The 17,636-nt window shown below is 45.5% G+C and overlaps 1 protein-coding gene across 1 annotated transcript in view; it reads left to right on the forward strand.

Moving 5' to 3' along the window:
* Positions 1 to 428: 428 nt before the first annotated feature.
* Positions 429 to 17,636, forward strand: part of LOC144762682 (uncharacterized) — a 212,630-nt gene continuing 195,422 nt past the window's right edge. The window contains exon 1 of the mRNA XM_078647925.1: positions 429 to 493. Within this exon, the coding sequence (XP_078504051.1) occupies positions 429 to 493 (65 nt within the window). The remainder of the gene's footprint in view (positions 494 to 17,636) is intronic.

Genomic DNA, 17,636 nt, shown 5'->3' on the forward strand with positions numbered 1-17,636 from the left:
CCCCAATTGATTTGCAGTCCGATGTTGGAGCTGAAGACCCTCAGAATCTACAGGACCCTCAGGATAGAGTGCTCCCTGTCTGCCAAATATAGCAGAATGTCATCTGCATATAGCAATGTCACATCCTCCCAATCAAGGTCCCAGCAAAGAGTACGGATCTGTGCGTCTTCCCACATCCAAACCAAGGGGGTTGATAGCCACGGCAAATGGTAAAGGGGACAGGGAACATTCCTGCTGCATGCACCCCACATTATCTGAATTCAGCTGAGAGCGCACCATTGACTCTCACACGTGCCATGGGATCGCTAAGGGAAACTGTTGGAACACCACAGTTTGAACCATGCGTGTTCAAACTACGCAAGCTCTACCATGCTTGCCTTAACCACGCATATGCCGTACCCACGCATATACCGTAACCACGCATATGCATGGTTAATGCAGTGCACAGTCTAGCTGCTGGAAGACGGAAGGAGGAAGACACCGCTGCTGTGAGGTAAGTGGGACTGCTGTTTTTGTTTTTAGGGCCGGGAGGGGGTCAGAGTAGATTTTAGGGCAGTGGAAGGGGTTGGGTAGTTTAAGGGACAACACAGGGGATGTGGGGGTGGGGTAGTGTAAGTTAGAGTTCAGGGTTTTAGGCCTTAGGGCTGGTAGGGGTGGTGTTCTGGATAGGGTTAATTGTCTTGTGCAGCAACATTTTGAATCCTCCACCGTGTTGGACCAGGTCTCAAAGTTTGTCCAGCTGATGTCCTGCCTTGCAACCCAGGGTGACCAGGCGCACCTACCTAACTTTGATCGCTTCGGTGCCTCTGCTGTCAGTCACATGGTTCTCAGATGTGCACCTATGAAGGGGGAATCTAGTTGTACCTTGGCTGCCTCTCATGGATTCCACCACAGCTCCCCACCCAGGGGCCCACAGTCCCACCTGCCCAGCACTCGAACCCCAGGAGGAGCTGGCTAACCAGGATCCTGTGGTTCTGGGCCCAGGCAGATTTTTGATCCAGCCCAGACATTTTGCCATGGGTCCTGCGAGGGCATGAGCACCCCAGACACACCCCTGTATGTTCTGTGGGGTCTTTGTGGACTCACTAGTTGATGACCACTGCCTGATCTTTCCTGTTGTGGCTCCAGTCAGAGCCCACTGGCACCAATCCAATACTACAGGTGCTCCTGCCTCTGATTGCCTCTACAACTGCAGCCACTCCCCTTGCTCTGAAAACACGTTCAATACAGGGCCGTGAGATGGGTGGGGGGGAGGGAGTCTGTTGGTAGTTCAAAACCATGTTTTCAGGGCCCCTTGCACTTGCAACATTGGGCAGAAGACTCTGCATCACCAACCCACTGAGCACCGGGCCTGGCAGCTGAGATCTCTTCAAAAGCCGCCATCTTGGGTGCTGGGAGTAGGATGCACGTCCTTCCCTAAGAGCTGCACTGCTTTCCCCTGCTGAGCTGCAGTATGTCCAATGTCCCGGGGGAGGCATCTGCCACCTTTATTGCTGTTTTGTGCCGCTGTGGAGAAAAGAGAAATTGCGGCTGTGGGGCCTTCGGCATCGGAGCTCAGGTTCACATGTCCAACTCCATGCGTCCCAGGCCACAGCCCCTCCCAAATATATTCATTCTTGGCTTTGGACATGGTGCTGGCAGTCCTGAGCAGGGTCTGCACTGTTGTTGTCGGTTTTTCTTGTTGTCCTCTTTTCACTAAGAGTATTTACCTTGTTAATTTTTTAATTTTAATATATATATTCACTGGTTTACCAATAAGGTAGTAAATCTGCACCCATAGAAGTACGTCTTGAATAGGTGCAAATGTACTACTTTTTGGAATTAACAACATTTGCCGTAGTAGGCATGGAAAGCTGAGCTGTTTCAGGGTTGCTGATTCAGAAAAGGGGGTGGTGATGAACAGAGTGTCTGAATTAAGCAGACCACTCTTACCCAGTCCAAAGATCAGGGCTTGATCCATCACCGTTATTTAGCTCACTGCCCCATCCCAGCTCAGAACCTGGCTATATGCAAATTAGTCTGTCCCTGGCCCTGAAATGGCAGAAACCGGTCCCCGGAAGCTTGTTTCCTTCCCAGTATAAGAATTGGCTTGGCAGTTTGGTTTGCCCTGTTCCCATCATGCACTGGGACAGGAACAGACTAATTTGCATATAGCCAAGTTCTGAGCTGGGATGGTGCAGTGAGCTAAAAAATGGTGATGGATCAAGCCCTGATCTTTGGACTGGGTAAGAGTGGTCTGCTTAATTCAGGCACTCTGTTCATCACCACCCATTTTTCTGAATCAATTTGTCCACCATAAGCGTGGAAGGGTATACTCAGATGTGAGTCCCTTGCTCATTGCACCATCAGGATTCAAGCAAGCCGGGCCGACGACGCCTGAAATGGCAGAAACCGGTCCCCGGAAGCTTGTTTCCTTCCCAGTATAAGAATTGGCTTGGTAGTTTGGTTTGCCCTGGTCCCATCATGCACTGGGACAGGAACAGACTAATTTGCATATAGCCAAGTTCTGAGCTGGGATGGTGCAGTGAGCTAAAAAACGGTGATGGATCAAGCCCTGATCTTTGGACTGGGTAAGAGTGGTCTGCTTAATTCAGGCACTCTGTTCATCACCACCCCCTTTTCTGAATCAATTTGTCCACCATAAGCATGGAAGGGTATACTCAGATGTGAGTCCCTTGCTCATTGCACCATCAGGATTCAAGCAAGCCGGGCTGACGACGCCTGAAATGGCAGAAACTCGTCCCCGGAAGCTTGTTTCCTTCCCAGTATAAGAATTGGCTTGGTAGTTTGGTTTGCCCTGTTCCCATCATGCACTGGGACAGGAACAGACTAATTTGCATATAGCCAAGTTCTGAGCTGGGATGGTGCAGTGAGCTAAAAAACGGTGATGGATCAAGCCCTGATCTTTGGACTGGGTAAGAGTGGTCTGCTTAATTCAGGCACTCTGTTCATCACCACCCCCTTTTCTGTTTCAGGGTTGCTGGCAACCACTGGCAATTGAACACTCAAGAGGAGATGGGAAGAATGCTTACAAATAGCCTAACCCCTGCAATCGCTCGTGATAGCATTCTAACCAATGTTTTATTGCCCACTCTGCCACTCTAGACGGAGGCTCATCTAATGCAAATGAGTATTGACCCTGTCCTCATCACAGCAGTCCATCCCAAACCCTGGCCAACTTACCCTTAAACCCAGCAGCTCACCACTTTTTTTTTTTAATTCTTTTTATTCACAATTCAGAAAAAGTGGAGGTCATCACCATCAGAGGATACAAGAATCACATTTGCACCTTAGGAAATTCAGAGCATACCAGACATTAACATTATCAGAGTATTTCTAGTAGTATATTACAAATCAGTTCACAGTGCGAGCGGCTCGTCAACCGGAGTACTTTGGGGGGGCTCACATATGTTACCCCTGTACTCATTCCAATTAGACCACACCCCAACCCATTTCCGGGGGCACCCCCATGCCACATACACAGTCTTCTCCTGGAGCATGCACCTGTTCATGTCCGTCTTCCAGGATTCTAGTTTCGGAGGCGTCACTGCCCCCCACAACCTAGCAATGTTCCTCTTTGCAATTTCAAATCCCAGCGTCGCCCAAAGCCTCTCCCGAGGTGACAGGTCCGTGGGCTCCCAGATATTTAAAAGGCATCTCTTTGTCTCCACTCGTAACTCCCCCTCCCACACCTCTTGCATACAGCGATGTATTCGGTTCCAAGATGTCTGAAGCACTGGGCACTCCCATATGATATGGAATTAGGTCCCTACCTCCCCGCAGCCCCTTCTGCAGAGCCCATCCCCGCTACACCCATGTGCTGCAATCTGGTCCCAGAGACGTATACTCGGTGGAAAATTTTTAACTTGATTAATCTAAGTCTTGCCGATATGGCTACTTCCTTAGGGGAAGCAAGCGCACTCCTCCACTCCTCCTCATCTATCTCTAATCCATCAGTCTCCCATTTCCCTTTGAGATGTAGTAGCAGATCTGGAGAGTTGTTAATGATTTTTTTGTATGTGAGTGAAATGGCATGCTTAGGGAGGTGGCCATCTAGCAGTCTATCCTCCAGGGGGGAGGACTCTGGGGGCTGGGTCCATGAGGGGATGTTTGTCTGGAGGGAGTGTCTGACCTGCAGGTACCGGAAGTGTTCTGTTTGTGCGAGATCATAAGTGCGTCGGAGTGAGGCAAAAGACACAACACCGTCTGGACCCCATAAATCTCTAATGTGGGATATTCCAATTAGGTTCCAGTTACTGAACCCTTTTGTGCGACCCAGAGTGCCCAACCTCTCTGAAACCCATAGCGAGATAGCCATTGTAAGTGTGTTGGCCCATCCCATTTTACGCTGTGCAATGTGCCATATTTGAACCGAGTCCTGCGTGGACCCAGTGAGTGGGTATCTGCCAGGTCTCGAGTAGAGCGCCGCCTCAAAGTTTCCACCCGGAAGGAGCCATCGTCCATTCCATATCCCGGGTCGTTGCCGTCGCTATAGGTACCCTGATTGATGGCCGAGAGATGTGCTGCCCAATAGTACTTTCGGATATCTGTGGAAAAGTAAATTTTGCCATGTTCTGTGTCCCCACGTGTCCCCCATCTTATGTTATGTGTGCATGATTAATATGCATATGTATTCCCCATGTTCGATTAAAGACGCAATTACAGTTGTGTCCATCTCTAGTATGCCAGTTTCCAGTTCTCGTGAAAGCTACGAGTATCAGGCCTATGTAAAGTTACGTTGCCACGTTTCTCAGTGTGCACGTTATTTCATTGAAAAGTCCCCGTTTCTAGGCCTCAAAAGGGCCCGGACACCAGATTCAGCTCCTGTCTCCTGAGCCCTCGCTGAGGAGCGATACAGCCCCCACCTGTATCCCTGACCCTTCACTTACTTCCTGCCTCACAGTGCCCGGCTCAGCCTGGCTCTGCCTGCTAGTCTGCCAAGAGTATGTTATGATTCTAGTTATCAGTCCAGCCCTCCTTCTCTGCATTCCTAAGCTACTGAATCGCATCAATAGTTTCAGTCATCGTCTAGCCTTTACGTCTCCATGTAAGAGAAATACTGTATTAATGGTCATTTAATATTCCTCAACACACACTACATGTAGAATAATGCATGCACCAGTCTTAGAGTCTGTTAGCCTTTACCCCGATAACTTTTAGTTTATATCAACATGTTCTCTAAACATCAGATACTAGATAATGTTTAGGTACATGTCGCCCTGACTCTCCAGACTTCAGTCTCTGCTCCTAGCGCAGAAGTCATAGCCCCCAGCTTCTCCTAGTAACACGTCATTGTCAGTTTGCGCGCACCACTAGGTTAGAGGTCCCGGCTCCTCAGATAGCCCCCTCCATGTCTCCGCCCCATTTATGACATATTCTGTTACGTTTACATCACATGTCTATGTTCACGCCTCTTGTTACACCTACTTTCACCCTTATCTTTCGCGACTGCTATTGACCACACCCATTGCTCCGCCTATTGTATGTATTGTAATGCAATTGTTTTAGTATATATACTTGTGCACTGTTATTAAATGTTACGCCGATTCCGATCCTGCCCCCGGCAGCGCTGCCATCCTATTCCTGTGCAGGTTGTCCTGTTCCTGTCCTTATGCTGTATTAAACCTGCAAACTCCTACTACCTCGAATCTTGACTCTTATTTATTGAGCTATCTGTTATTACTATATCCAGTCAAAAATAGATCCGGTATTATTTATTTATATACCACATAATGGCGCCCGAACAGGGACTTGCCCTTTCCCCACGCGCCGGTGAAGCCACGTATGCCCCCTGATCCTCTGCAGCCGTGACGGAACCATACCGGCCACGTGCAGATATTTCTGCTTCAAGTATCCCTCAGGCCCACGGAGGAGACGGAGGTTGCGGTCCAGCATCCAGACGAGGCGGTGGAGGAACGCGGCGAGTCCCGACCAGAGCCCAAGCCGAGAGTTCAAGGTCCGAGGTATCCGGAGGCCCACCCGTAACAGAAGTCCGAAGTGTGTCCGTCCGGCGTCGAAGCAGTCCAGTCCAGTCCGAGGCCTTCCGTTCTTGCTGCCCGGTGAGTACCGTTGCTGGGGTAGTATCTAGACAGGGTCAATCTAATTGACTCTGGTCCGTGGGTTTGGTGGTACACAGACCCAACACGAAGCGTCCACTCCGGTGGATGCGGGTCCTGACGTGTCTCTTTATGAGACCGGTAAGTTTCGTACTGTTTCAGCAGTGCATCTAGTCTCTGTTCTAGTCAGTTCTGTTCTCAAGACTCAAGACTGTTCTCAAAACTGTTATTCTAGATGTCATTCATGTATTTTTATGTCGTGGTATGAAAGTGGTGTAATTATCGTGTTCATTGTGTATTGTATTGTGTCTAGATTACAGTTCAGTCATGCCGTTGTTTTCCAAACTACGTCAGTTAAGAACTAGAAAAGGTCTGTTAGAAGAAGCAGTTCCTGTCCCGCCTAGGGACAGTCCAGGTCACTTTATGTATCAGAAGCATGGCATAAGTGCCATATTGTATCTAGATTTATGGGTAGAGTACACCAAAGAGTTAGAAGAAAAGTATAGATGGCCCGTATCAGGTACGTGGGATGCCGAGTGCATCATGCGAATAGAAGAAGCATTATGGAAAAAGAAAGCCAGACAGTCACAGAAAGACGCCATCGAGTTATGGCGCAAAGAATCTCATAAAAGAACCGAAAAAGAAATCAGAAAGTCAGAATTAAGTAGAGAATCCTTAGAACGAGCCCAAGAAAGGGAATTAATCGAGATAGGTGAGCGAGTTAAAACCGAACAGTCAGACAGACAGAGGAATGCCCTCATTAAGGGTATGTATCCTCTTCTTGCCGAGGGCTTGCCAAAAGCAACCCCGGAGGCATCCAGTAATTTTCCGCCACCCTTAGTTCCGATCAAGTTACGTCACAAACCGACCGCAGCTGATATTTTTATTTCGTCCTATTTGGACGACACAGTCCCGGAATATGCAAATCCTGTTCCGCCAGTTCCTGTAAATAATGCAATTCCTGCTCCTCCAGACACCGGGGCACCTTTTGCAGTACCTGCTACGGTACCCCCGGTCCAGCCCATATTACAACTTCCCGCCACATCAGTCACTCTGCCAGCACGAAGAGTATCAGTCGACGATTCCAGTATAGGGGCTGCAGGAGGAGGTCCTCCTGGTACCCCGCCGCCACACCAACGTGTAACGTTAGTCGAGTTACATGAACGTGCGTTACAGCGTACGCCCAAATATAAGTCCGTTGCAGAAATCCGACGAGCTCTTACTGAATGCCGCTATGATCCGGTCACAGGCGATGATAGTACGGTTATATATTCCATACGTGTAAGACGGGTGACCGGGTATTTGGACACCCTACCGGATATGAAAGAAGATCTAGACAGAATATATCGTTTCATCCGTACAGGGGATGATCCAGAAAGTATTGGCGAAGCCATGTCTCAAAGGAAAGCTGAGATCCAGCTCATGATATTAAAGTTTCTGATTAATTGTTTAATAAGGGAACAAGATTATCCGACCAAAGATCCGGCCGAAATGAGAACACTAACAAGGTGGAGTGATAATATAGCCGAGGGTAAGCACAGAACTATCAGTAGTATAGAGAGTATGTACAAGAAAATTCGTAAGGAAATAATAAGGTTACACGAACAACGTAAAGCAGCACAAGTAACCGAGAAAGAGAATGACTCTCCTACCGAAGAGGTAGAGGACGAGAATCCCGCCAGAATAGCGTATGTAGGTAAATCTAGATTTCCAGACCGACATTTACGCCTAGAACGCAAGAAAACTGTTCATCTTCCAGCACCAGAACAAGGTTCTCTAGAACAAGTATTTCAAGCTACCGATCAAATTCTGAAATCACGAATCGGTTATAGTGAATTAAGTACTATGCATGAACAAGAACTAGCCCGATCAGCAGTCCGATGGATTACTGATTCTACCACTTTTCCAGACGAAATAGTGGCACAAATGTTTCTGAAACTGCCCCCAGCCGAGCAGCGACTGGTGGGTATGTATATGATCCAGCACCTCATTACATTGTATGAGGGTCAACATTCTGATCCAGGTCCGTTACATGATGTCCTGAACGAGTTACTCCAGTATAGATGGAAAGGTTTAGGTACCGATTTAATTAGTGTCATTCTAGAACAGCGTCATAAATATAGTATGTTTTTGAACCCGCATTTTGTTCACGTCTCACCTCCAGAAAGAAAACCGTTTTACATAGATAGACAGAATCCGTTACGAGAAGTACACCCAGTCAGGACAGCAGATGGTGAAATGCAACGAGTATTTGTTTACACCCCGATTACAAAGATGGAACTCTTAGAGATGAAGAAATTAATCCCCTGTCACGACAAAGATCCAGCAGGGTTCCACCGAGAGTTAAAGGACATGCTCCGTATGGGAGAATATACGTATCCAGATATTATTAAAATGCTAAAGGTCCTGTTGCCCGCAGGGGTATACGAAAAACTCAAGGAAAAAGAATGGGAGGTGGGAGAGAAAAAGATCGATTGGGCAGTTCTAGAAGCTGAAGATAAGATACGAGTACCAGGTACCGGTCTTGGAGAGAAATGTAAAGAATTACCAGAACTGTTAATACAAGTTTTGCCCAGATTGTTAGCCACTAAAAAGGAAGACTGGGATGCAATCTCAGCCTGTAAACAGAAACAAGACGAAGATACTAGTGATTTTTATTCTAGGTTTGAAAAATGTTTTATTATAAACAGTGGCTTGAAGACGAGTAGCGAGTCATACCCTCATCTTTTTGTTACTAAATTAGTCGAGAATTCAAGTCCACAAGTTAAGAATCGAGTTTTGAAAGTCGAAAGTACATGGCAAGCTAGTACCCCGTCCCAGATGTTACAGATGCTCCAGTATCATCAGAATAGAATCAGAGAAGAGCAAGATCATGAAAGGAAACGTATGAAAGACACGAAAATGAAAGTACTAGTTGCACAATCTATTCCACAAGACAGTCAGAAGAGGGGTCCGAATCAAGCCAGTCATCCTGCAGCTCCCGTTAAAGGGACATGCAATTATTGTAAACAGCCAGGTCATTTTATAAACGAGTGTGCAGTTCTGAAACACAATATAGCTACTGGTAAAACTAAAGAAAGACCACGTCCGCCTAGACAAGAACAAGTTTCACAGACTTCTCAGCCACAAAATGCACAACAGACAGTTCCAGCACCGCAGCCTATTGCTGCAACACAACATGTTACACAGCAGATGTATCAGTATGCTCAGACAGAGTATCCAGAGTATCAACAGTACTCATGAAACAGCCTAGAGAGGGAGGTAGGCTTGCCTCTCATCGAGATTCCTGTAGATCAAGAAGGTCCCTATATTCATAGTCAAGTACTAGGGAAAGACAGAAAGTTTCTGATTGATACAGGGGCAAGTAGGACTACTATAAGTCACGCCGAAGTTCCAGGGGCTCCGCTCTCAGGCTCAAGAAATGTTTCCCTTGGATTTTCAGGAAAGCCTATTGTAAACGAAATATCAAAGCCAGTTACTCTAGAAGTAGGTCCATTGTCCCGAACTACTGATCTATTACTTACGAAGTCATGTCCAGAAAATCTGTTAGGCATTAAGACACTGAAAGAATTAGGTGCAGTCATATGTTGTTCCCCCGAGGGAATACGTTTGTTTTTACGTGACTTCAAGGGTCACTATGTTTTACGAGATTTTGATCCGAGATTGTCTAAGGTTCCGCAGCATCTATGGGCGCGAGGTCCAACTGATGTTGGTTTCATGCAAATCACACCCCATCGTGTGACTCTCAAGCCAGGTGTAGTGTTACCACGAATCAGACAGTACAGATTGCCACCTGAGGCTGTAGCAGCCTTATCCAAAATTATTGACGAGCTCATGGCTCAAGGAGTAGTTGTAGAAACTGACTCCAATGTATGTAATTCTCCGATCATTCCAGTCATGAAACGTACTGATCCAAATGCACCCCCAGTATATCGATTAGTGATTGACCTTCGAGAACTCAATAAATGTATTATTCCCCAGTACCCAGTTGTTACAGATATTTCTTCCCTATTGACAGCCATTGATTCCGAAGCTACATTTTTCACAGTCATAGACCTCAAAACGCATTTTTCAGTGTTCCAATTCATCCAGATAGCCAGTACCTTTTCGGTTTTTGAACAAACAGCAGCAAAGGTGCACCACAAAACATAAAACAGTAAGTGCAAACGATGTTTAAGCAAAAATAAGGAGATATTCCTCAGAGATGTTGGAGTTCTTCTTTGAATCTTTATTTTCAAGAGGCAATAAAACACATACAGCCGACGCGTTTCGTCCCAAACTGGGACTTCTTCAGGGCTGTCGGTAAAAAAAACATATATACATACAATCAATCTTTATGTACAAGACTCGACTTACAATTAAAAAACATTAGCAGTACCGAAACATATTAAAAGCATTGCTATCATAGACGTGGAGCCTATGCATGCATTAGATGTTGGGGCTAGCCCACCGTCAATCTTTTACAGGGAAATGCAGGATGGCCTGATAATATGTACAATGTTTACAATTCAAATATACAAAGTTACAAAACAAATATACATAGTAGGAGATTCCACATACATCTTACGGTTTCCAAAAAAGGAAGCGGAAGTGTACACATGGCATAAGTGGTTTTTTTTTTTTTTTTTGTGTTTTTTCTTCTGGTTTAAACCGCTGGACACTTTGGTAACTAAAACGACAATCTTTTGATAATTTTTTCCAATACCCCCTTCGATTTTTTTCATTAACGCTTCAAGGTAAACATTAATTATGGCTAACCAGTGTATCCAGCTGGATACAGGGGGCAGTGGGTATGTCATACATCCACTTCAAATCGGGCACAATGGCTCGAACCTGACAATGAGTAAGGCACCCACCTTGGACACTTTAAGATGGCTGCCAGTATTGCGCATAGACAGACCACGAACCATAATTAGAAGCCCCCGTCGCCGCATTCGCCGATATCCTTTGTTTATCCAAAAGCGGTTTTTCAGATCCTTGGCGGCACCATACGAAGGACCAGACTACACGTACGATGGATACTAATAATTATCCCAGACACCGTTCGCCCTTCGGTTTCTCATACCAATGCGGTCACTAAGCTTAGGAATAATTTAATATTTTAATCACTTAATAATTCACAGTGGACGATATGGAGGACGCAACTAGAAGAGCACTTTAGGCAGCGAGCTTGGAGGAATAGAGAGACCAGTGCGCCCTTTAGACATTCTAAGATGGCCGCCTGTTTTACACAAGTAGGCATCGCGTTTTGCCCCTGTCATTTCGCACAGCGCTCATTCGCGCCGGCGGGAAGCTTGACAGGTGTAGATCCTTAATCAATTTACTCTAGCTATAAAATGGGTAGCAAGGGCTTACATCACTTGAACACGACGTCGCTACGGGTGTGTCATCAGGTCGAGGGCTGTGGATGGGTGCCGGCCGTTTTATCAAGAACGGTGAGTACATTTGCCTGCCAGTAACCAGTGGATCCCTTCTGGTATGCCAGAATCACTATTGGTCCACAGATTAGGTCAGGGGTTGGGCATAACTGCCTTATTGGAATGACTGCGTTTTTTTAGACATTGGCAGTTACTACCCAGAACATCATCTTACTTAAGACACTTTGGACTATCAATAGCCTACTTAGCACTTAAGGTTTAGTTTGTGGTTCTTGTAACCTAGACTCCACACCCGGGGCAGTGTGATTTGGGACCATGCTCATACTGGTTATACCCATTCAAAGAAAGTAATACAGAACTCTGTTCTCTTATACTCTTGGAGTTAGACTCCTCTTTTAAACAGAATTCCTCTTACTTCTCATTAACAGGCCTACTGGGACACAGTGCCCACTCCCTCTTCCATTGGACTAACAGGACCTTCAGTCCAACACCAGTTCTATTTTTGACTCAGGTAACTACTATATGGCAGTTATTTATTCTTTTGCACGTGATCCTTGGCCACTGGCTCCACAATGTCTGTATACAGTTATGCTACCATTCCCAGCACATGTTATAAGCTGGCTTTTTGCGCCTTTATATCTTCTAGCATACGGACTGAGCAATTTTTGTTAGCAAGGTGACATGAATCTCCATACCACCCAAGAACTCCATTGACACTTCTTCCTCTGTTAACCGCTAACAAACTTATAGTAAGTAGTTGCTTCTCATATTGAACTGGACTGGTGATAGGGAGCCTAATTTCCCCTCCAGGCTGACGTCATTAGGGTTATTAAACTGTGCCATCCTGTTGTCTATTAAACATAATAACATAGTACGGTATTGTGAAATAGATATCCCTTTTCTTTTCATATCCCAGTCAAGATCTCGTCTTGTATAATCAACCTCTGAAAGAACAACTATAGAACAGGATTACATTAGCCGGGAAGGTGACCCCTGGACCCCACTTCCTCACATGTTCTTCCCCATATGCGACGTCCAACTGATTTAAAGGTAAATGGGCATTGGACCATTGGTATGACTTGTCAGGCAAAATTAGGATTATATACCTTGCTTGGTCCCTTATTATTTAAGACGTTTTTTGTGCTAGCTTAATCCACAACACCAAATTGCCTTCATGGATTTACTTCATCCTCATAATGGGCTGTTCCTTTAAATTCATACTAGTTCTCCTTCACCAATTCACCTCTCACTTAGTGTCATGGTCAGATACATGGGCCTTATGCCATGTGTACACTTCCGCTTCCTTTTTTGGAAACCGTAAGATGTATGTGGAATCTCCTACTATGTATATTTGTATTGTAACTTTGTATATTTGAATTGTAAACATTGTACATATTATCAGGCCATCCTGCATTTCCCTGTAAAAGATTGACGGTGGGCTAGCCCCAACATCTAATGCATGCATAGGCTCCACGTCTATGATAGCAATGCTTTTAATATGTTTCGGTACTGCTAATGTTTTTTAATTGTAAGTCGAGTCTTGTACATAAAGATTGATTGTATGTATATATGTTTTTTTTACCGACAGCCCTGAAGAAGTCCCAGTTTGGGACGAAACGCGTCGGCTGTATGTGTTTTATTGCCTCTTGAAAATAAAGATTCAAAGAAGAACTCCAACATCTCTGAGGAATATCTCCTTATTTTTGCTTAAACATCGTTTGCACTTACTGTTTTATGTTTTGTGGTGCACCTTTGCTGCTGTTTGTTCTGAATCAAAATTCCCTAGGGAATAGGCACGGTGATGATGGGTGCCATTCAGTGTGCACACAACCCCCTTGATTAAACTTAAGGGTTAAGATACCTCACGGGGGAAAGTTAGTCAGGTGCTTACTCTAGGCAGGGTCCATCATTTATTCAGTTTTTACCTTTTCGGTTTTTGTTTAAATGGAAGGAGCTATAAATTCACACGAGCTCCTCAAGGTTTCACAGAAAGTCCTAGTATTTACAGTCAAGCACTTAAGAGACAACTAGACAACATTCACATGCCAACTGACACTGCCCTGCTCCAGTATGTCGATGATCTACTGATCACAGCCCGTTCTAAACGTGCTTGCGAGCGAGCATCACTTACAGTCTTGTATTTCCTCGCCGAGATGGGGCACAAGGTGTCCCCTTCAAAGCTTCAATTCTGTGTCCAGCAAGTGATCTACTTAGGCCACTTGCTGTCCAAGTGGGGTAGGCAGTTGACACCAGACCATATCCAGTTAATAGCGAGTCTTCCTCAGCCCAAGACCCAGAAGGAGGTACGTGCTTTTATCGGCCTTACTTCTTATTGCAGACAATGGATTCCTCAGTATGCATTTCTAGCCAAGCCACTGATACAGTTAACGACACAGGAGGCAGCCGTATCGACTGTCCTCCCTTGGACATCTGAACATACACTTAGTTTCAATGAGTTAAAGAAAGCTTTATGCCAAGCTCCTGTTCTAGCTACACCGAACTACAGTAAGCCTTTTACACTTTTTGTTACAGAACGTGATGGTACAGCATTATCTGTTCTCACGCAAAATCAAGCAGGACAGTACAAGCCCTGTGCTTATTTTTCGAGCACATTAGATCCAGTAGCCCAGGCTCTGCCTGCGTGCCTTAAGTCAGTTGCAGCCACAGCACTAGCTATCAGACAAAGTGATTCCATAGTATTAGGACATTCCTTGACAGTACAAGTTCCACACTCCGTGGAAGTTCTTTTAAACCGAACACAGACTCAGCACTTGACAATTGCACGTTTAACAGGTTATGAACTGACACTGTTCCAGCCACACATAGAAATCAGACGCTGCAACGTTCTAAATCCTGCTACACTGTTACCATCAGTTAATTCAAATCCTGCCACACACGACTGTGTGGAAGTAGTTAACACTATGACTAAGCCAAGACAAGATCTAACAGATATTCCATTACCAGATCCTGACCTGACACTTTATGTGGATGGTTCATGTATGAGAACAAGTACAGGAGAACTAGTAGCCGCGTATGCAGTGACTACTGACACTGAAGTTATAGAAACACACCGTATTGACGCCCTGTCTGCTCAAGCAGCAGAGCTAGTTGCTCTGACACAAGCCTGCATACACGCCAAGAACCTGAAAGTCAATGTTTACACAGATTCACGCTACGCATTTGGAGTCGTACACGACTTTGGAGTGCTCTGGCAGGAGAGAGGTTTCATGACTTCTCATGGAACCAAGATTCAGCATGGTCTCCTTATCCAAGCTCTGTTAGATGCCATACATTTACCGACATCCATTGCCATCATGAAATGCAAAGCACACACGAAAGTTACAGACATTATTTCCCAAGGTAATGATCTAGCAGATCGAACAGCCAAGCTTACAGCACAGACTCCAGACATGTCAGTTAATCCGACACAGACACATACTCCAGATCCAACTACTAGTATGACAGTTAAGGACCCCACTCAAGATGTCATAGATATCCAGTTACATGCTACTCCTGATGAAATCAAGAAATGGTCCGAACAAGGAGGGGTCCAGACAGATCAGGGATGGGTAACGAAGGGAAAAGCCACATGGTTTCTCCCCGACTCTATGGTTCAAGTCATTATTAATACCGCACATAGTCCAGCACATTTAGGAGAAAAAGCCATGTTAGACAGTATCCAGAACATTTGGTTTAACAAGCATTTACGAGCTGCAGCCAAGCAGAAAGTCCGTACCTGTATGATATGTTGCCAGTTTAATCCAGGTAAAAGTGTCCCGGTGGAACAAGGTGGATTCCAACCCCCTGACCACCCTTTTGAGGTCCTCCAGATGGATTATATTCAGATGGAGCGATGTCGAGGTTTCAAGTATGTCCTTGTAGTTGTATGCGCTTTGTCCAGGTGGACAGAAGCATATCCAGTCCCAGATTACACAGCCGCGACCACTGCCAAGCAGCTGGTTCGTGAGTTCTTCCCCCGTTATGGACTCCCAAGGGTCGTATATTCTGATAACGGCCAGCCATTCTCATCTGAACTGATGAAACACGTTTCCCTTTTGTTAGGGTACCAGTGGAAGTTCCATTGTGTACGCCATCCTGAAGCAGCCGGTCTAGTAGAAAGACATAACCAAACCCTGAAAATCCGCATTGCTAAGATCTGTCAAGAAAAAGGTGTAGACTGGTTAGTAGCTCTGCCAGTCGCTCTGTTTTATATGCGCATGGTCGCACATTCCAGATCAGGTCTGTCCCCGTACGAGGTCGTATTCGGCCGCCCCCCTAATATGTGGGGTACACCTAGACCTCGAAGTATTACAGATGTTTCAAGTAATATGCTGACAGATTACCTAGCTTCCTTGATGTCTGCCCTACACTCTTGTCGTTCACAGGTTGCCGCCGCATTTCCAGACAATACCGAGGTGGCACCGCATGAAATCGTTCCCGGAAATCTGGTTCTTGTAAGGAACTTTGATCGTTCAAGTCCGCTGGAGCCCCGCTGGAAGGAGCCCAAGCAAGTCCTCCTGGCCACCCGTACTGCCGTCAAGCTGGAAGGCAGGAAGGGCTGGGTGCATTTGTCGCATGTAAAGAAGTTTTATGGACTAAAGACTGTTTCCAAGAACATTTCCGAGGATTTTAAAAACTGCCAAAGTACTATTCTCAAGGACTGTCCCGCAAATGACATTGATACGAAACCCTCCCTGTTAGAGAAAACTCCGCAGCAGGAGTATAAGTTAAAATTAAGGTCTAGTAAAATAAGTCAGCCAGTTTGATTGTCTAAGTCCTCCCCTAGGTGAAACGGTTAGACCGGTTTCTGGCATGTATAAAATAGACCCCCATAGAGAGAGAGTTAGTGAGAACTCTAAAAGTTGCATTATTATTTTATGTTTCCTGCTATATCTCAGCCTTATGATTACCTGCATAAGTTATGCATTGTATTTATATTTTCCAGTTTCTCATGTAAATAAGTCTTCTAATACTACAGTAGAGCATACGTTTAGTGATCTGCCTCCTCATGAACTATCTTATCGTCTTGCTATGCGAAATAATTCCTTTATCCGCATGTTACATTATTCACACCAGACCAGCAATGCCACTAATTGTTGGGTGTGTGGTCGACTCCCCCCTTTCCAGACACCGAAGGGAGTTCTGCCACTCTTTCCTTATCCATTTTCACATAACGGTTCATGTGGAGCATGGTCCACGTTAACGTCATCTTCAAATGATATGTCCCTTCTGAACAGTACATGTTTTCCAGACAAGCAAGGTCTTCCCCACAGAACAGGGTTAGATCTAGAAAATGAAGTTTATAATTTGGGTAATTATTCTTCGAATTTCATGGTCCTGAATGTTCAGTCTGATACTACTCCAGACTTACCTGCTATGTCAGTACTACCAGTCAAAGGTGAATTATGTGTCAGAAATAATGGTTCCGTACATGTAGGACATAGTGATTGTACTACTATTGTCAAGTATAGTGACAGTGGGAACTCTATTTTCAAAGCTTCACGTCATTCTTATTTTGTTTGTGGTCAGACCGCATATGTTCGTCTGCCCCTCGATTGGGAGGGAACCTGTTACATTGCCTTCCTACTGCCACCAGTTTTTCTAGCCCCACCTGACTATCATAGGAACTCCCACCTAGTACATACTAGACACAAGAGGAGAGACCTCCCGATTGTCGATTATACTGAAACTGCTCTAGAACAATACATAGACATCAATAAAGGTGTCTTTCCCTACTTAGGTACTGTTGTGAATAGTAAACTGATACGTAGATTAACCAGAACACTTGAAGCAGTAGTGATTGAGACTACCTCTGCTCTAGGTAACTTAACCGAAGAGCAATCTTTTATGAGAATTGTCGTGCTCCAGAATCGTCTCGTCCTTGACGTCATACTGGCCGATAGGGGCGGGGCATGTAGAGTCATCGGATCTAGTTGCTGCATTTTCATTCCTAATAACGCGCCGTCTGTTTATTCAGCTATAACCAGACTCCATAAAATTGCCCATCTGTTACACCAAAATCCAGGCACTTGGACATGGTCCGGTTGGTTCTGGAATATAATTTCCGCCTGGGGATGGAAGGTATTGTCCTTTCTAGGTATTGCAGTAGCGATCATATTCAGTTGCTGCCTCTGTATACAATGTGGCCCTGCGATTTGCGGCATTTGTGCTACCTCTTGTATTCCTAGTCCCGAGTCCCGTT

This window comes from Lissotriton helveticus, chromosome 6 (assembly GCF_964261635.1).
Source record: "Lissotriton helveticus chromosome 6, aLisHel1.1, whole genome shotgun sequence".
Lineage (NCBI taxonomy): Eukaryota > Metazoa > Chordata > Amphibia > Caudata > Salamandridae > Lissotriton > Lissotriton helveticus.